A 20,475-nucleotide genomic window follows, 5' to 3' on the forward strand; every position below is an offset into this window, starting at 1 on the left:
TAGATCGAATCAGCTGATTTTCAGGATTTTCAGTTCGTATGTTTTCTCGAGTCACAGCTGGTCCTCTCAATGGAGCTGAGCGAGAGGACAAATGTCTGAGTGGATATAATTGAGTCGGGTCATTTAGACTTGGAGATGATTTTTGCGTTATTGCATCCGAATTGCTCAAATGGATGTTGATCGAGTGTTTTCAACCCACACGAAATCTTCCTGTTTTTCGCGCATTTTACTTTCGAACGCGGTCGTATCTCCCATGTGATCAGAAATCAGCCAATTACAAAGCTTCCGGTGTGTTCAACAAACAACTCCGTACAACAGCATGGTGAATGGGAATAGTCGGGCTTGAAGTTTCTTCTTTCTCAGAACATTGTGAAACTCTCCTTGGTTTTTAGCATACCAAGAAATGTGCGAAACCTGTCAAAGGCCGCTGTATGCAGTTAATGCAAGCCATACGAAGATGTAATCACGACGTTTACGTCCCAACTGGTTTTTGACACCGAAGATTTGGTTGGTGATGTTACGTGGAAGGTTTGTTGTTTATCTCGGCTAATTTGGCCAAAGATGAAGGAAAGATACTTCAATAACGTTGGCTCCCGCTATGGAGTGAACTGTCGTGAAGCTTTTAATAGACAATGCATTCTCTAAGGAGACGCTTAAGCCAGAGATGGCAAAGAGCGGATCACGTAACCCCGGTCGCCGAATCAGCTGAACCAAGTCATGTCGAAGAAGGTTCGTTGGCTTCACAAGCTACTGCGCTTTTACCACAGACAGAAAATCGAACAGTAGAAGACTATAGTTCTGGAGAACTGCATTTTATTGTAGATTATGTTGGCTCGGCGCAAATATCGGAAGCAAAATCCATAACACGAATGCTAGAGACCTTAAAGAGGATTAAAAAACAGCAAATTCGGAGTATACGAGTCAATTTTATCATCCGTGATGGAATTCTTCTTGTCTCTACCTTCGATTCTAACTCTTTAATCCTTACAGCGCCGCTTTATGCTATTGCTTTGTGTGCCCAGGAACAACTTCGAGGATTTGACAGCACTTTTGGGTTGAATATCACTCGAAAGAAGACCCACATGTGTCACGTATTTCAAGCTGGTTCACAACTAGAGGTAAGCAAGGGCAACGCCGTCAATATTCAAGTTGTTTACCCGACGACTGAAAGTGCTGTGTTTTGATTTCTCTTCGGGCAGGTATTTAGCTGTGCTATTTGGATATATTGATATGTTTTCAAGTCTTTGTAGCAAGAGAAACGGCTTGAGAAGGTGAAAAAACAGCTGTGTCGCTAATTTTTGTAGTGGGATTATATGAAAAACATGTTCGTTTGTTCGTAGCAGCGTGAACAATTTCTCCGCGCGTGTTTTGCTGGCTTCGAAGCAAAGGAATTTCTGCGTTCGAAATAGCACCGCAGAAATGCCAAAAATACGTTTACTTTTTTAACGCCAAAAATATCAGGGCTATTATATTTCGTTCGATTGGAGCGAATTGAGCGGGACGAAACAAGAAGCAGCTTTTGTCCGCAGCCAACGACTTGTCACGCCACCAACGTTGTTTTTCACATTTTCCTTTTCATGACAATGGACAGTCTGAAGAGGTTGTTTATAAAGTCGGAAAATTATTTCTGTTCCTCAAGAGACAAACAAGAAAACGTCAATTAAACTTGGATAGCAGTTGATAACTTTTCATCGTAATTATAGTTTATATTACAAAGACGACGCTTGTACGAACTCGTGTAAAATCCATCGCCTAAGGCACCCCCGTCAGCTTGTTTACTTATCGGACAGTCGTGTTTGCGGAGTTTATCACCCTTTTTGGCATTGTTCCGCCCTAAATGGTCCAGTTTTGCGTTTGAAGTCATGACGTGTCCTTTATCGAACCTAAATTTAGCCAGTATTGTACAAATGGATGTATTTAGAAATTGTTTACCAACTTTTGTTTGGCTGTCGGCCTGTTTACGTTAATATTGTACTTGACTAATTATTCAACTCACACCGAATCCGAAAACTCCAGAAATGTTTACCAGACACGTACGCGAGGAAAGAACCTGTGTAATCAAAAACGGCTCATTTTGTTGTGTTGAGTATTGAATATACTGGCTGCAGTCAGATTGTTATTGTACATCTCTATGCAAAGAAACTTATCAAAACATTTCAGCTCAGTTAAGTAACAGACAAAGTCTGGCAGGAAAATTGTTAACTTGTGTCTGATGTCTGATGTCACAGTTACAGATGTTTTATGTAAACTAGCGAAAAAATGTACCATTTACTCTAAAAGCACAAGAGTCTTCTGTCAAGTGTTCAAGCATGCAAGTTGCAGCTGTCTTCTGTGACTGCCTTTTAGTTAATAGATGTGCTGTAAATTGGTACATGCCTAGAAAACAAGACCTAGCTGGTCATAAAACGTGGCATAATTGAGCATTGGTGCAATTTCAAGATTTGGACATGATGACAAAGTTGTCAATCAAAACTTACTTTAGTATGCAGATGTATGTGTTTTGCGTGATGTTCTATTTTTTTGATGCTAAAAATATTGATTTCAAAATGGCTAGGAATGAAAACATTTAAATTTCAATTTGGTTGGAGAGGTCGGCGGCGGCAATTATCACGTTGTGGTTTTCATGCCCACTCGAGTGGTTTTTGTTGTATTTGTTCACTGTCTGATGCAAACAAAACTCATGGAGCACTCCATTTCTTGTGTTATTTTATTAGTTTTTGAATTTGGATTTATATTCATAAAGAAGCTAATTAAAACTTCAAATTACAAATGTACACCAACCCCTTGCAACCTTATGTGACTTGCTTAATGCAATCTTGTAAACTACAGTTTGTAAACATGTGCTTCTCTGGAGTGGTTTTTCAAAACATTTGACAAGTCTAAGTATGTAACTATGACAAGTCTAAGTAACCGCACAAGTAGGATCTTACAAATGCAAATAAGTAACTAATGAACATGTATGTGGTAATTTGTTTTTATGTCTCTCAAGATATTTTATCTTATTTTTTCCAGTGTTTATAAAAGTTAAACAACTCAAATTAACAGCGAAGGAATCAAAAAGCCGTTTATCGGGTTTTGGGTTTTGCCTGATCAATACAATACAATACAATATTTATTTTGCCATATACACAACATTTACAGATGGAAAAAAAAATGAAGAAGATTGATGAAAGAAAATAAATGGCGAGAAAACCTAAAAAAAACCACGAGGCTTATAACAAGTCAGGCTTCCTTAAAATAACTAATCTTTAATATTAGCATTACAATATGGACTTATGGTAATTAACTTTGACCGCGCACACATACACACACACACAATGTAAAGATTGATTCTTAACATGTGTAAGCTATTAAAAATGGGTTCTAAACCTCTGACATTTAACAGCCAGTGACTGTCAGGAAAAAGAAGTTACCTTTTGTTATCAACCCATAGTAACATTGGTATTCTGTTTCTCATGCAGGCCGCCAGTATTGTGCGAACAGTCGCACTAGCATTCAAAGCCATTGGCAAGTTAACCAGAGAGAAAGTTGAAAGGGAGTCTCGCCGAGCAAGGAGAACACACTCAATCAGCAGTTCAGAGCGAACACGTACAAACTCTGAAGTATCTACTACTTCAACCATTGGTAGTTCGTCAGTCGAGAGACGCCACCCTCATGTTCAGTGGAAGCATGGCATTGAAGGTTCATCTGGGCGGAGATCACCTCACGGGAAGAAATTTAACAAAAGTACTACAAGCCCTTCTATTCTCCGGCATCCAACAAGCTCACACACATCAGGACGACATGTTGAGTTCTCAGCTTTGTCTCCAGTGCCTTCAGATGGTAGCGACAGTGACGGGAAGGAAGTAGCGGGGAAACAAGTGGCTGTTGATGGGCAGATATCAGTTAAAGCTGATGTTCATGTGTTTCCTCCAAACATGCAACCAGATCTTCAAGTGTGGGTGAAAAGGGAAGATGACGGACCAGTCAGAAGGTCCAGCTTACCTTCTGTAGAACACAGATCACCAGAAGAAAATCCCAGTAAATTAGCAATGGAACAACCTAAGAAATGCCACTCTATGGAAGAGTTACATTCCCAGTTACCTTCTGAAGCCATCACAACAGATTCTTCTCGTCTAGTGATCCCTCCTGTTAGAGATCAAGGAGAAAGCTCGGAGGAAAGGGCAAGGAAAGTCAGGAAAAAAGAATCACATGGAGTGCTGGAAAAAGAGAAAATCCCAAGAGAGCTTGATTTAGGAAGGACCGAAAAGGAAGATGTTACAGGGAACTTCTTGATGACTACTTCCCTTCTTCCTATCGAACGCTTTCATAAAGAAGCCATTATCCCCCCTGACCGCGTTTCATCAAGCTTTGGAAAATACAAGGGGCTTGTTCCTCAAGACATGTCTTTGCCTTTATCTGATACCGAAGGACAGGACGATCCTCAAACAGTACGTAATGCAATTACAGCAGTAGAAAGAGGAAAAACAGGACTTGTTGAAAAGTATCTAGATGATGGGTTATCAGTGAATGCACATGATACTGTAAGAAGGAGCCTGCTATATTACTCTGTCTCACTGGGTGATGTAGAAATGTCACAACTCCTTTTGAAAAGGTGAGGCTGAAATTGTTTGTACTGTACATTTGTACTAACTCAAATGTAAAATGACAATCTCTTTCAAGATGATCAAACAAATGGATTCTTTATAAATTCAGTGGCTTCCCAGTCAGCCATGTTAATCCTACATAACAGGAGTGGAAGGCAGCCGGCAGGAAAACTAGCACTTCATTTCCTATTTCACAATCTCAAGTGGCCACCTCTTGAGAAAATTTATTCAAATTGGCGTAAGAACAGTTAAAGAATGAAAATCCTCTCCTGGGAAAATTATTGAACTAGATTCCTTGTAGGTATTTAATTAAAAAAAGTTCACTTGCAAGTCACCCAGAATAGGTCCTGGCACTAATATTTGTTTATTTTTTTTGTTTTTAAAAATGTAATAATTTTGCAATTATTCATAGCACCCCACATCTTCATGTGTACATGTACATCTGCAGTAATGGGTTTGTACCAATTGTAGATAAACTGCAATGGGATGGTAAGATTACATTAATAAGAAAATAATTTATAAGAGGAAAATTTTTTTTAAGTCTTCCATATTTTCTACTATCTTCTACAGGTATTTCCACATAAGGTGTTAAATCCAGCAGTGATGTTACTTATTGAAAAATCTGTTGTCTTCTTTTATTTTCCCTCAGGGGTGCAGATATCAACTGGGAAGGGCCTGATGACAAGTCCCCACTGCATGTCGCAGCATCAGCTGGGAATAGAGCAGTCACTCAGTTACTCTTGGGCTATGGTGCAAATGTCAGGGCCAAAGACAATAACTTGTAAGTCCAGTAGCTTTCTTGTGGTATCATGCAATAACTACAATGTACTGTAGTACAGTGTTGAAGGGCATAAGTGGAATTTTGGCATGCAATCCAAATTTTTCCATTAATAAGTTCTAGTTTGGCATACAGGGCTGAGTTGCTTGAGCATGGTTAGCGCTAACCATTGGTTAAGAGGTATTAAAACCTACAGGTTGTCATGGTATTTAACCCGGGTTAGCACTAACCATGCTTCGAGCAACTGGGCCCAGATTGATTGTTATGTTACAATTGTTGTTGTTGTTTTTTGTTTGTTTGTTTTTTATCTTAAGGCTGAAATGTCAATAATTAGCCTAAGGGTGAAATGTCAAAATTAGCCTATGCCTTTTTTGTTGCTTCCACTTGTTAATTAGCTGAGATTAGGGACGGTGATAGGCTAATTCTTCAAATTTACAATGTATTAGTCTCAAGATGAAAAAACGGGACACAGAAATATTTGTGTTATCTGGTTTGGACCTGGCCCTTGGGGAAGAAATACTGTATCATGATTCGAACTACATAATAATAATAATCATCATCATCATCATCTTTATACAGGGTGCGTTCGTCATGGACGTGGTTTTCAGAACAGCCCTGTTAAAGAAAAATAGATACCATAAACAGTAAAAAAAAAATGTAACAGTACATAGAAGACACTGATCCAGTCAAAAAATAAAAAAGTCTGCAGTAGAATGGTCTGTTATGTGATTAAAGTCATGTTCAGGTGTAGACCTATTTTTAAAGCTGAAATTCCATGTAGGATCTCCAGACATGTACATGTACAGTTTTCTCAAGTTTGAACAGTTGATAGGATGTGAGTTTATGACTTTTTAATGAAACAAGAATGTAATCATCTCTGCGAAATACTGAACTTGTGCCTTTTTTTCTTAACAATAATTTTTAATTAGCTTCTAATTATAAAGCGCAGCTTATCTTCTAGTGTTTAATTGTTAACAGTCGACTGCACATTACAAACTAAAATATATATTACTGGCTTTCTCAAACTTCTTACACAGTTCTCTCAGACAAGTCTTTCAAACAGACCACTTCACATCCATGTTTACTGTTAGATAATAACTGATGTTTTTATGCATAGCTGTACACCACTTCACATGTCTGCTGGACATAGGAGCAAGCTGGAGGTTTCATTCCTTTTAGTGGAGCATGGTGCAAGGATATTTGAGAATAACATTCATGGGCTGCGGCCAGTTGACTTAGAACCGGTGAGATTTTCTCCATTAACTGTACCACCTCTGCTAATTCAAAACATGTCAAAGTTTTTGAAATGTAAGAAAACTATCTTCACTGTTTGTCTGTGAAAGTTATGGTCTCTCCTTGTGTTTTGGTGAGGAAAATATTTTTAATAATATCTTACATGTATTATAATGTCAGTACTCTTACTGATGAGGGTTATTCAATATTGGTGAGAGGCATGTGACAAAATATCCAGGTACACATCGCTTCAGGCCTCACCCTAAATTGAGACAGTGAATACAAACTACCAGCGATCTGCCTGAACATTCTGTCATGTGTGGGAGGCAGCATGGTCAAGTGGTGAGGGCATCAGACTTGTAATATGGAGGTCCCAGGTTGAAGTCCTGCTCTGACCACTAGCTGGAGTTGTTTCTTGGTAGCCCCCCAGTTCAACTCCTCGACCACGCTTGTTAGTAGCCAGCTGGTCTGCCTCCTGCCAGCTGAGATTCTTAACCATTATTATGTTGTATGTGAAATATTTGTTTCATTATCCCTGAAAAGCTCCTTTTGGGGAGAGGAGAATTACATGTAAGTATCCTATTATTAATTACATAGTTTGAAGTTTTCACGCATGGCTTGAGGTGGTGAGAGTGACATAGATATATACATATTATGTATATATTTATGTCACTCTCACCACCTCAAGCCATGGGTGAAAACTTCAAACTCCATTACTTGATAAAGATTCCATGAGGGAATCAAAAGCTTGGCTAAATGGTTTTGAATTAGATTAAAGTAATCTTTCTCTCACACAGGAGCTCAAAGAGATGCAGAGACTTCTTGTGCAATCAGCCTGTGAGGCTTTTGCGGCCACAGATATTTCCAAGTCACGTTCAAATTCAGGAGCGTCATCAATCAACCAGAGTTCAATAGGTGGCAGTAGTCTTAAATCCAAGTCCAGTGTTCATTCACCTACAGTAGAGAGAGTATCTACCCTGCGACGAGGGCTGTTACAACACAGAAGGTCTTCAAGTTTGTGTTCCATATCAGGTGGACGTGGTAGTCCAGAAGTGGGACGGGGGAGGCATGCCATCCAGAGATCAGAGAGTATCCATCTCTCAAGAACACTGAGTCCATTGCTTGGTAAGACAACGCTAATAGAATTCACACTAGAAACAAAGCTTTGACGTGGGCAAAAAGTTTTCTGTACCAGTGAAATAGTTTGCCTCTACACTGTACATGTAGCTAGTATTAAAACAATTCAATTTTGAGGAATTATCCTCCTTGACATTCAGAGCAGAGTTCCATCGGTAAAGTCATGGACCATTCATTTCTTTCCATGATATGCCCAACAGAAATCAATTTTTATACAAATAATTTGTATAAAAACTGATTTCTGTTGGACATACAATTCAGAAATGAGTCAATTCCGTTAATTTTAGTTCATTTAATTTTGAAGTGGATTCCTAATTAGCTTTACTCAAAACAGATATTTTACATTGTATAGTTTCACCAAATGAATGTAAGATCAGGCTAATGAAATGAGGCGAGCAAATAGATTTTCTCAACTGTTGCACATCCTATTTGCTTCTGTGATTTAAATAACCTCAAATTCAACACAAAAATTTATCATCTAAAAGGAGAGTTTCATTATCATTCTGTTTCTTTTTTGCAGCCAACTCTAAAAGAGGAGGTCTTGTACGCTTTCACAGCTTCCACAAAACAAGTGAAGTGCAGAGTGCAGACTTGGAACAAAGTGAGCAAAGAAAGTCTGAAGAACAAACACAATCAGTTGTCAAACCTAGTGGCTCTTCATCAGAAGAAGCAAACAAGACCAACTCTGTAGACAGCAAAGTTGTCGCAGATTTACCTCAACGTACGGCGGAACTAAAAGATGTACCACTTCAGTCTGGTGACAAGGTGGAAACACAAGGTGTTGACAGAGGAGATCAAATTACAGGAGAGTCCAGCTCAGAACTTGTTAATCAAGAAACAGCTATGATGCCTTCAACAGATACATGCATTTCAGATGATCAAAACAATTTCTCTGTACCTTTGTGTGGTATTCCTTCAATGGAATCCAATCCACTGTCTCCATTCATCCCGAAGAAGCGTTCACTGGAAGAACAACAAGTTGTCACTGATTTGATTCAGTTTGCTGATAATCCTGAGCCTGGTAATAGAGGGGTAGAAGTGGGTTTGTTGTCTACTGAAACAGGGGGTGATGCCACATCTTCAGAAGAAGTACAGTGTACAGAGGAAACCAACAGAGCAATCCAGAAAGAAAGGAAACTTTCAAATACACGACAGCCAAGTTTGGAGTCTGATCAATCTGCAGTGGTATGCATATTTGGTTTTACATTGTATCAATGACATGGTAGCATCTAGTTACAGTACCGCTCAAAAGTAAGTTACCAGTCTTGTCTCGTTTCTCGCGAGACGAGAGTGGCGTCTCTCGATACGAGATTCTCGTCTCGAGAAACGCGACTCTCGTCTCTTGATACGAGAATCTCGTCTCACGAGAATCACTGAAGCGGAAATTTTGGAATATTACCGAGTTTCTCGTGAGAAGAAAACAATTGAGTTTCTTGCGCACTTGTCTTGTGATGCGTTTATCCGTGCCATTTTTAAAACGCGTGCCAACGTGTTCGCATTGTAAGAGTTATGTGATTCGATAAAATTGTCTTCATTCAGTTCAAAAGTTTCGATTTGTGACAAGTTTGCAAAGCGATGCGCTAAAAAGCAAGCTCATGTCTTCAGTCACTTCAAAGGTTTCCTATTACATGTAATAGCGACGAGTTTGTAAAGCAATGCGCTAAGCGAACACGCCGGCGAATCAATTTGCAATTGAAACTTTCCTGCACACACACAATTCCTACATTAAAAAACCAGCCTTTTTAAAGTCAAGTTTTGTGCCTGTATCTATAAAACAGCTTTTGAAAACCCTGAAACTTACAATGTTCACCGCGGTTCAAATTTGCGTACGTGACATGTATCGTGCTTTGCTTATTACCACTATGGAATCGAACTTCTTTCAATCTTTGTGGTTGCAAGCAAATGCAATTTATAACAAGAAAAAACAAAGTTGTGAATAAAGAAAATCGAAAACGGTAACATTGTTGTTGAAGAGCTGATGAAAACTGTGTAGTTCTGGTTCAGAATTGATTTCAGTTCATTGTGCACCGAATTTGCATATCGGCAACGCGAAGATGTCAAAGGTTACCGCGCCGCGCTTACATCTCAACCTTCAAAACCGGAGATTTTGATCGGAAAGTTTCATTTGCAAAGCAGTGCAATGTCGCCTTCAAGGCAAGAATTTGCACTTGAAAACCAAATCAACGCGAACTTTCATGTGAAACATAAGACGTCCTCAATGTGTTGAAAGTATCGCAAATTTTTGGTTTCATAAAAAAAAACTATAAATGATCCAACTTATCATGCTTATCACATTTTCGTTTTATTTACATTTACACGAAGACGCTTTATTAGGTTCTGCAGATTTATCAGCCGTTAGCTCCGATAACCCAACGTGCCACGAATAGATGCTCAAACAGAGATTGATCAACAAGTTCGCTAGTCTTCTTCGCAGCGGTCGTTCGCTTACACTGACACCCAACTTGATATTCTCGCGCAACTCTCGCGAAAAAGTCAAGCCTTAGTAAATGTACTTACAGTTTTTTCACCTTCTCGCGAGACGAGTATCTCGTCTCTCGAGACGAGAATGTCGTCTCGCGAGACGCGACTCTCGTCTCGCGAGACGAGAATCGCGTCTCGCGAGAGGGTGGTAACTTACTTTTGAGCGGTACTGTAGCTTGTGTACAATAACATTGAAATGACTAGTCTAAGAAGTACTACATGTCCTATTTGGAAAATATTGCTCCAAACTACACTTCTGACTGTTGCCCAGAGTACCAATGGTAGTTGTGATCTCATTCACTTCTCAATGACTGCCTTTTAGGGAAATCACATCGAGTCAACCACATGCTGACCCTGGGGGTGGTCACAGCCAGGGGTGATTCAATCCTCTGTTGTTCTTTTACATCCCTAAATAAAATATTGGAAATGATATCACTATTTCTATGTGATCATCCAGGCCAGATGAAGGTGTGACCATGTGTGCATGTCAAAGCAAAGGCAGCACCTTCTCCTCAGTTATTTTAATACCCTGAGTGTTGGTCCAACCAAGATTTAAACAGTGACCTTCTGCTCCCCAGTGCTCTGCTAACTGAGCTACTGGGTGGCAGTTGTTTACAGTATTACCTATATTTACTTGTGATGGCAAATGAAGTATTAGGGCCATTTATACGGGAGAAAATAAGACGCGTCTTATTTAAGACGCGTCTTAAATAAGACGCGAACTGTACCGTTTATACGATTGCGTCCTGCGTAAGACATGAAAATCACGTATAAACGACCCGCGTCTTAATTTTGATACAGCCTCGTTTACATGCGACGTTACCATTAGCAACCATGCTAATTAGCAATGATTTGCAACAACTTTTCATCTGTACCAATTGCGAAAGGATAAACTTTGAATGTAAACAAGAGTGACAACAGAAGTAACTTACACCGGCGCCTGTAACACAATTGTCCTGCTCTTCGGCAATTGCCCTCTCTTTGCAAATAAGCAGAAACTCCTTCTCTTCCGTGGTAGTCCACGTATTTCTTTTTTGCTGCCAGTGTTGCTGGTGTTTTTGAACACTGCAAAGGGGACTGTGAACACTGCGAAGCCATTTTGCAGAGCTGAGAGCGGTCAGTGACGTGTGTCATGACGCGTCACTCGCTCTTACGCATGCTCATTTGTAGTTCACGTCTTATTTAAGACGCGTGTACCATTTATACGAGGAAGTTCACGTCTTATTTAAGACGCGACCAAGACAAGAACAGCTCAAGCTCCTGTTCCAGAGTTAGACGCGTCTTATTTTAGTCGCGTCTAAAATAAGACACGAACGCTTATTTTGTGCCGTTTATACGATCAGCTCGCGTCTTATTTGAGACGCGTCTTGGATAAGACGCGTCTTATTTTCTCCCGTATAAATGGCCCTATTGTTAGTATTGTATTGCATTGTATCTTACAGTGCTGTCCAACTATTTCCAACTGCAGTGAACGTAAAATACCAGCAGCTCCATGACAAAGTGTTGCTTGACATATACAGTAGCTTTCCTTTGATTTCTTAACCAGACATAAGGTTTACCTTGTCAAACAATGTGACCCAAGTTCTCACCCTAAGAATGAAGGGATTTGACAGCTTTTTCGTGTGTTTAATTTTCTACTGTCAGAGCTGTCAAAGAAGCACTTCAGAATGTGAAGAAAGCTCCTTAATTAGCACAGGCTCCCACTACATGAGAGATGAGGATTCAGTAATTGAGGCCCTGGAGCCAGTGGTCCTTCTATCTGGGAACCCTGAATGTCACTCAAGCTTGTTGGCGTATCTCTGCCTTCCAAGAGCATCTGGACAGCTTATCAGTTTGGCGCATATGGATTCTGTTTCCACTGTGATTAACAACCACATTGCAGTTTTAATTGGCAATCTATTTAATGTGAGTGAACTTAATTCAATTTATTTAAACTTAGTGTGAGCAATTCTATTGGTTAAGCAATAAACACAGCTGCAAACCAAGCGAAATCCCCCAAACACTGCTCCTACAGTACAATGACTCATACAACCCCTTAGAAACTTAAACTACATGTACATCAAAGCTTCCTTGTGACTGGATGTGCTTTGCATGTGTCCTTGGTCAACTTAACTCTTTTCTGAAGAAGACCAGCTGCATCCCCTTACCAAAAAATATTTGCTTGAATATATCTGCTGCAGGTTTTAGACTTAACCCTTGACCAAAATATTCATTGAAATGAACAGTTATGTTGATATCCTTTATGGAGAGGATGAAGAAGTATTAATTTAGTTTTACATAACATTAAATTTTGTATAGCTTTAAATGCTCCAGGCATTTTAAGCAGCCAGTTTACCAGTTGTTGATATGATTTTCCTTTCCTTGATTTTAAGTGGATTTTACTTTTGCTTATTGTTGAATTATATGTTCCAAGCCTTCATCAGCACATGGCTACTTTAGTGTATGACAGTGTTATTCTGTTCTGTCATCAGCTTGAGGGAGCAGACAGTCGTAAAAGATCAGTAGAAGCAGGCCTCATTGAGACAGTTTTAAAACTAGTGGATGGTCCGGAACCCATTCAGGTACAATGTATGGTTGTTGCTGTTTTTGAGTAATTGCCTTGTGCAGAATGGTGATCAGTCAGACTTCAATTTTTTGGTTGCAAATAAAGCTGTTTGCAAGTGTTTCCACTTATTTGGAGTTTTCCCATTTTTCATTCATGGCAGTACCCCTTTTGGAATCCGTAGTTCATTATTCGTTAGGCAAACTAGGCATTTTTTTTATGGTGATCATGGTGATTTTCCACTCCACTTTGTAGCTGTCTGCCATTTTGAAAAATTGTGTGATAAAATCACAGAAGCTGATTGGTCAAATTAGTTGGCAATTCACAGTGACGAGTGTATAAAATAACAGGAGCAGGCCCACCAGATGAACAACCCAAATTTAATCACCGATATGACGTGCCAGTTATTGGTGTTTTTGTGTGCTGATCGCTGTAGTGTGGTGCTGCTTTTAGAGAGAGTTCACTTCAGTCAGTGATAGATATGAGCCAATGAGTGAACAAATGTTGAGTGTTGTGGTTGTCTTTTTTCCCCTCAGAGCACATGCCTGTCAATCCTACAAAGCATTTTGGACTTCAACGATCAACAGGAATTCTCCACTGCATTGAAGACAATTCCCCTGGAGCCACTTCTAAACTTGCTGCAGATCAGTGACGTGGATAGTGGTGCATTTGACCTGCGCCAGACTGAGTCTCCACCTCCATACCAGCAAAGCAGTCACGACAGACCTCGACATCGCAAGAGAAGCACTTGTAGTCAAAGCTCATATGATGATCGTGCCAGGGAAATGTCACCAATAGTTGCAGCCAACAAAGCTTCTGTGCAGAGAAACAATTCTGGTGCATCAGATGTGCGGTCAGACGTGTGGCAGCCGCATGCGTATGGTGGGTATACAATGCAAAAGAAGAACAGCATCTGTAGCATGGGAAGCTCAGCTGATGGAGATCATTCCTTTCCTCTTTATAGGTCAGTGATTAATTTGTAACTTCTCTACACCCCTTGTTAAAACAATTCAACTAGAAAGGTTAAGAGAATATGATATCTGGTCATTTTTAGGAAATTCATAAGTAACCAGGAAATGAACTTAAACTTAAACATAAGTACAATTTAAACATGAAAGTACTCTAGCTGCACAGAGGTGAAGCAACAAAATTTCCTATTTTGCTATTTAATTTTCTTTTTTATAAAAAATGAATTATATTTACTGGTAAACACTGAAACATAAAAAGTAATTTAGGGAGTATTTGTATGTTTACAGCCCGGGATTTGGTCACAACCACCTGCCATTAATGGACTTACATTCCAAGACAATGCCTAAAGTAGTGGCCACTAAGATGTTATCTGCCAGCAGCATTCATCCAAAGATGCAACTGGAACTGGGAAAGACAAGGTATATTCTTTGCTTTGGACATGTAAATTACAACTCTGAAGCATCCCCAATCAGGTTGATATTAAATTTTTTTCTTTCTAAACAACTTTCCCATTGGACAATTGAGTGCTTCTAGAAAACAAGCTAAAACAGGAAGGAAACAAGATACAGCATACTTGCTCCCCAGCTTATTCTACTAAATAAATACTAGCCCTAAATTAAGACAAACTGGTTGGGTGTGCCTTGGATTCCTACTCTATATCGTGTTTATTGCTCAGCTTTTGCATTCTTCTAGGATCAGTGATATTGAAAGCATCTACAATGTACAATGTACATCCAGTTTGTTGATATCATGAGTCTGTGGACTGCCAGTTGCTAACAATTTATCTTGAATGTTTCATAGGCCCCTGTCATTGCTGCTAGAGACACTGACTGATGGTAACCCAGAAATTGTACTTTACTGTGTGGCTACTCTGGCCAACATTGCCATGACAGTCGACAATCACATGCAGGTTAGGTTTTAGAGTTGAAACCTGTATCATGCAGTCACCCTCTGTTAAGCAGTCAGTTGTCAGAGCCTGAAAATTTCTTCCTGTGATTGAAATTTGACCTCTGTTAAGCAGTCACCTCTATATTTAAGAGGTCACAGTCACCCTTCCCTAAGTCCCAACTAGCTGTTTCTGTATTCTTGACCTGTTTTAAATGGTTCCTTTGTAAAAGAAAACTACTAATAGAGTAATGAATAGCCTGCCAGGTAACTGAATTTCTAATGACCTGCAATACAGGCTGAAGGATCTTAACACAGGGTCAACTGTATTAAGTAACATTCATATGAAAAACAAATTAATACAATTATTTGAAGAGCTGAGAGCATAATCAAATGATTTGAAATTGTTGGTTTTTGGTTGTGATCATTGTCTGCTTCCACTTTCTCTGCAGATTGAATTGAATGGAGGTGTAGATGGTCTCAAACATATGTTAAGTTATGGAGATGCAAGGTAATTCATGTTGACTGATCACTTCACTCAAGTGAAGACTATGTGTACATGTACGGCATCTATATGATGGAGCTCCGGCCTTGAACGATGCATCAATAATTTTTATTGCGATTTAACTATCGATGACTTTTATAGCCATCAAATAATGTCCTTTAGTCCTTATTCCATGATTAAAAAATGCATCCCTTATTCCCTGCTGATCAGTATTGTTCATTGTCGTAAAACCTGGAGCAGTGGAAGTTAAAGACAACTTTGCTTCTATGTTTATTTGATAGTAGCTTGTTCCAGGGCCTCATCTGGATTTAGAGAGGCAACAATTTTTTTATTAGTCACTTTATATAACAGTGCATGATATGAAGTTATGTGAAGTTGAAATTACAATTAACATTTAACAATTATTCCACGAGCGCGCGTTGGATATGAGATGATAGATAGCCAACGAGTTGGCTATAATCATCTCATATCCAACGAGCACGAGTGGAATAATTGTTTTATTAAAAAAACTAAGAAATTTTGCTAGATTTTGCTGATTTCGCTTTGCAAGAAGAATTAGAAGACAATTTAATGGTCTCTACTTCTCGGGCATGGTATAATGGCTCATATACCATGGCCACTAAGCCAATCAAATCGCTCGAATTGCATTATACAATGATCCAGTTTTTAATAATATAGCAATAGTATTACATTGGTGTCACTAATATCCCAATAGTATCACTGATAATGGTATTTCAACTATCACAATGCTATTGCAATGGTCAAAATGACTACCCGTACTGTAAATTCCTAACTTGACTTTACTTTGCAGAGTGCGGTACCATGCAGCTCGTGGCTTGATTTATCTTGGTTGCATGGAAGTTGGAGGCGTTTATCTCTTTAAACGTGTGCCAGGTGAGGAGCCAGGAAATACAAAAACTCTTGAATTTGTTGAATCTTGTTGTGTTAACATATATATGTAATGTACAGCACTGATGTGAAACATTGTTTCATTCACTTGTAGGAGATGAAAAACTTGATGTGCTATTTGCAGATTCTACTGAACAAGAGCATTTGTTTGTGAAGTAAGTAACTGTGCAAATTGGAGGGCTGGCTTCATTAAGGACCAATGTCAAATCTTAGATATTATCATGTTATTATTTTTCATGTGTTTTTAAAATAATTTATATTTTCTGCAGTTGGCCTACAATTTCTTTGTGGAACAAATAGCCACTTTTTTCCAGGGTTCGCCTCACTGTGCTTCTTAAGTTTCATTTACAAAGGGTGCAAACAGGCCACTGTTAATTTGTTTTAAGTTTAAAGGTTTCAAGATACCATAGACATGACATCACTATTAAAGAAAATATATTTTAATCGAGAAAGAAATCTACCTGTGTGGATGGACCAGTTTCCTCCAGTGTTGTTTGAATTGGAGAAGTAAAATGGAAGGCAATGTATTCGTGCACAATTGTGACCAATCAGGAAAAAAATCAAGCTAAACTTTGAAACATGCCCTGAATGCAGCCAGCCTCCTAATTTTAAATAAGATCTTTTTTTGTAATACAGTAGAACCCCGGTAACTCGAACTCTGAAGGGAAACGGAAAAAATGGTCGAGTTAGCGGGCTTTCGAGTTATTGGGGTCGATTAAAATATCCAATTTTCCAGGTTAATATTATTAATAGTTTATTGATTTTCAGCACTTCAGTATACAATACAGTGCAAATTAAACTTATTTCACAAGAAACTAAAACATTTTGTAACAACTGTAACAATTATGCATTCTCATGACAGTGCAATACTGTGAATGTAACTTTTAGTTTATTTAATACACTCAATTTATGTTCCCTTTTGCGTCGTCCAGTCTTTGTTCTAGTGTTGTATTCGATTACACGATAAGAAAAATTAATGGGATATCTCAATGGGCATCCGTGTCAAGTTATAAGAACCAGAAATTCGAGTTATCGGGGTAAATTTTGATCAAGGGAAATGAAATTTAATTCAAGTTAGCGGGGTTTTCGAGTTATCCGGGTTCGAGTTAACCGAGTAAAAATGACTGAAAAGTTGGGTCAAATTCAAGGGAATTGAGACTCAGTTCGAGTTAGTGGGGGAGTTTGAGTTATCCTAGTTCGAGTTACCGGGGTTCTACTGTATTCACTTAGTCTCATTATAATTTGGATGTGGGAATATGGAACTGCTAGAGTTGGTACTTCTTTACCATCTTTAAAATCAGTCAAGCAAACACAGTAGCTCTGACAAGTCTCAGGTCTCCTTAATTTATGAAAGGCCAAAGTCTCCATGATGCATTTTTAAAAGTTAAACTGCACGCAGAAAATCTCGACCAGCTAGAGAAAAATACTGACCATGATTATTTAGGATGTCAGAAAAACCACCTCCACTAAGGATTATTGTGTACATGTTGTCCAGACAGTCTGGGGCTTTGTTTAATGTCACATTTATTGTTTCTTCTCAGGGGAGCCAGGATTGAGAAAATTGTTGAGATCATCACCAACAATCCTTCCCTTCTGTGGGGTGGCCTGAGCCTGCCGCCTTGGTCTGGTCGCAGCAAAAAACATTCTTGGTACAAGAGCCACAGCTCCAACAACAAGCAAATGGTAACTGAGGACCAGATTGTGGATTTTCTGCTGACAACTTACAAGAGTTTTGTGCATTCAACTATTCTGATGAGACTGCTTCTTCACAGGTGAGAAAACTCCCAAAACCCTAGAGTACACATGGTAAAAGAAAAATGAATGAAACTCCGTGACTTGTAAAGCAAACCCCAATTTCAAAATGATGAAAACTGAATGGTAACAAGTGTAAAGTCTGGTGCCTGGGATGCCAGGGGTTTCCACATTGGCCAGCAAGTGTACCTATATGTATATACAATGTAGAAAACTTCCCCCATGGCTTGCAAATCCATTCAACACATTCTTGAGCCCCCATCCTGCAACACAGCCATGAGCCCTCATATAATTGCAGTTCCCCCCTTTCTTTTCATTATAATTGTAGTTTTAGGTGCCTCCAAATGTCCCTCTTATTAAATGTCCACAAAAAGCAGTCAGATAATGTAGCTGTTAAAAACTAGATTTCTCATTTTTTTTGTCTCATTTTTTCTCATTTTTTCATGTTGTTTTTTCACCTTTAAGGAAAATATGTTGCAGTTTTTGTCTGTAAAATAATGAATTGACCAAGCCGCACGTACACAGCACCATATTTTCTAGTTATTAATGACAGCCAAGGTGGCCTCTCTTATAAGCCTGGTGGTTTCTTGAGGTCTCCTCGCCATTACCTTGACTTTTTTTAGTAAGGCAAATAAATGATAATGATGATGTCTCAACTCAAATGTCCCTTGACGTCTAGGTTTCATGATCCTTGGTTTGGAAAGTACTTTGATGGTGATCCATCCACAGGCCAAATGCAAGACAACAGTCCATTACCTGTTCTACACATTCACCTCATGAGGCTATGGACAGCCTGGCTCGACAACTATCCTGAGGACTTTGTCAATAACCCTGTTATTGCAGTAAGTTACTGCTTTATTATTTTATGGTGCATACGTCAGCAGCTGTACCTGCATCCTTGAATACCCAGGGGTAGATATTTGGGACCAGATGAAGATTTCATGGGTGAAACTGGTGCTGGTAAACGCCTGTCTTGTAACAATTCGCGTGTGTTGATTTTGCCCTCATACTCTTCATCCTGTCCTTGTTATCTGCCCAGGTTGTGGTTCTCTGAGAAGCTGTACCTGTAACTTACTGCAGAACTTGAAAATGGTAGCCGAGCATTTTCAAATTACAATCCATCTCCATCCTGCCCATCTGTGATGAAAAGACACTTGGCTTCATTTTACTATTATGATAATGTTAGATAGAAGGTGGCTGTTATTTCTTAAGTGTCAATTGAAGGGCTGAGAGCATAACTGTGTTGTGGCCTTGAATTTAATCAAAGGAATCTCTCTGTGTTTTTTTTGCTCCAAAGCATCTGTTGTTTTGCTTCTTTCTTTTCTTTTCTTTTCTTTTGCTGACTCAGTATTTTGGCATTGTTTTTCCAAAAACTAAGAGTAACTGTGGAAAAAACACAGAGCCTTGTTCCCTGGCTATATTGACGCCCACATGCAAAAATTCAGGCCTTTTGGAAAAAAAGAAAAATCGGCCTAAAATTTGACATAAAGCAGTTATGCAAATGAGAGTCAAACTAAAAAATAGTGCCGATCACTGGTTTATCTGTTTCTTTGCTTAGTCTGAGTTGAGTGAGGTCATTCTTCCTCTGAGGCAAGCTGGTGGGCCGTACCTTCCCTGCGCTGAAATATTGGAATATCTTATTCACACTTTGGTGGTAAGTCTTAACTACAGTAAACAGTTCATTGTTTATCAGAGTACTGAAACTGCATAGCATCCTTGCATTGTCTGTACAAGATGTGAAGCAAAGAGAACATCATGAATCATCATCGTCACCTTAGTGGTTAACATTTTTTTGTCTCGACAAGAACAATCTTTATTTTTTATTATTATTTATTATTTTTGGGGTCTTGAGTAAACTATTTTTCTTTTTTTGCAGGAACGAGCTTCAAAGAAAGGTCATTTAGATAGATTTCTGGCGAACCACTGTCACCATGCAATCCTGTATGAGCAAGTAGGTATCAACAGTACCTAGATGTCACAATCTATGAAGTACCTACTCTCTTAAGCATAATAGACCATATTCGTATTCTCGGTATTGAACTGGATTGAGCTTGCAATGGAGGCTCTTGCGGGGGAATATATTAGAAACTATTTGCATGTGAAAAGATTTCCCCGCATAAGCCTCGTGTGCAAGCTAGTTCCAGTTCAATACCGAGAATACCAATACTGTCTATTATTATAGATGTTGCCTGCTTCACACATTCAGATTGTTTGGGTCGGGGGGAGGTGGGGGGAGAGAAAGTTGATACATGAGAGGAATTATGTTATCAGAAGAAAATAGGAGAGGCATCATGTCCATCTGTGGGAAAAGTTATTCTTTGCTTGTCATCCTTCCTTGTCGCTCCACATTCTGAATGGCTCAAACTGCTTGGAAATAATTATAGAGATGGGAAGGTATAGTCAACTGATTTTTGTCTTAATTTGCTTTGAGGTAATTACTTGATTTTTTCTTGCTTTTAGTGCCAGAAAGCAATTGTCAGTGGAAGCCTACCATGTCCTGTTGAAGATGCTGTTTACCTCAGTGCTCTGCAACTCTACATAGAGGTAAGTAACTACATCAGAGCTTCCTGATGTTCATGAAGATAAAAGGTTATTATTCATCAACCAACTTAAGCACATAAATTTGTGATAAAACATAGCATTACAAATTATAGTAATTTATTATGTCCTTCCTTAGTTCTAGTTTGTGAACTTGTGA

General features: G+C 39.0%; 1 protein-coding gene across 1 annotated transcript in view; it reads left to right on the forward strand.

The window, feature by feature from the left end:
* The first annotated feature begins 281 nt into the window (after positions 1 to 281).
* The window catches only part of LOC146476308 (uncharacterized), a 33,308-nt gene continuing 13,114 nt past the window's right edge, over positions 282 to 20,475 (forward strand). Inside the window, exons 1-19 of the mRNA XM_085114878.1 lie at positions 282 to 1,118; positions 3,462 to 4,594; positions 5,236 to 5,367; positions 6,482 to 6,608; positions 7,395 to 7,722; positions 8,255 to 8,919; positions 11,860 to 12,120; positions 12,687 to 12,776; positions 13,294 to 13,721; positions 14,014 to 14,145; positions 14,528 to 14,636; positions 15,064 to 15,122; positions 15,928 to 16,010; positions 16,120 to 16,180; positions 17,567 to 17,797; positions 18,457 to 18,619; positions 19,336 to 19,431; positions 19,654 to 19,728; positions 20,238 to 20,321. Coding sequence (XP_084971004.1) covers positions 633 to 1,118; positions 3,462 to 4,594; positions 5,236 to 5,367; positions 6,482 to 6,608; positions 7,395 to 7,722; positions 8,255 to 8,919; positions 11,860 to 12,120; positions 12,687 to 12,776; positions 13,294 to 13,721; positions 14,014 to 14,145; positions 14,528 to 14,636; positions 15,064 to 15,122; positions 15,928 to 16,010; positions 16,120 to 16,180; positions 17,567 to 17,797; positions 18,457 to 18,619; positions 19,336 to 19,431; positions 19,654 to 19,728; positions 20,238 to 20,321 — 4,743 coding nt within the window. The 5' untranslated portion in view covers positions 282 to 632. The remainder of the gene's footprint in view (positions 1,119 to 3,461; positions 4,595 to 5,235; positions 5,368 to 6,481; positions 6,609 to 7,394; positions 7,723 to 8,254; positions 8,920 to 11,859; positions 12,121 to 12,686; positions 12,777 to 13,293; positions 13,722 to 14,013; positions 14,146 to 14,527; positions 14,637 to 15,063; positions 15,123 to 15,927; positions 16,011 to 16,119; positions 16,181 to 17,566; positions 17,798 to 18,456; positions 18,620 to 19,335; positions 19,432 to 19,653; positions 19,729 to 20,237; positions 20,322 to 20,475) is intronic.

This window comes from Pavona decussata, unplaced genomic scaffold (assembly GCF_977016875.1).
Source record: "Pavona decussata unplaced genomic scaffold, jaPavDecu1.1 SCAFFOLD_78, whole genome shotgun sequence".
Taxonomy (NCBI): Eukaryota; Metazoa; Cnidaria; class Anthozoa; order Scleractinia; family Agariciidae; genus Pavona; species Pavona decussata.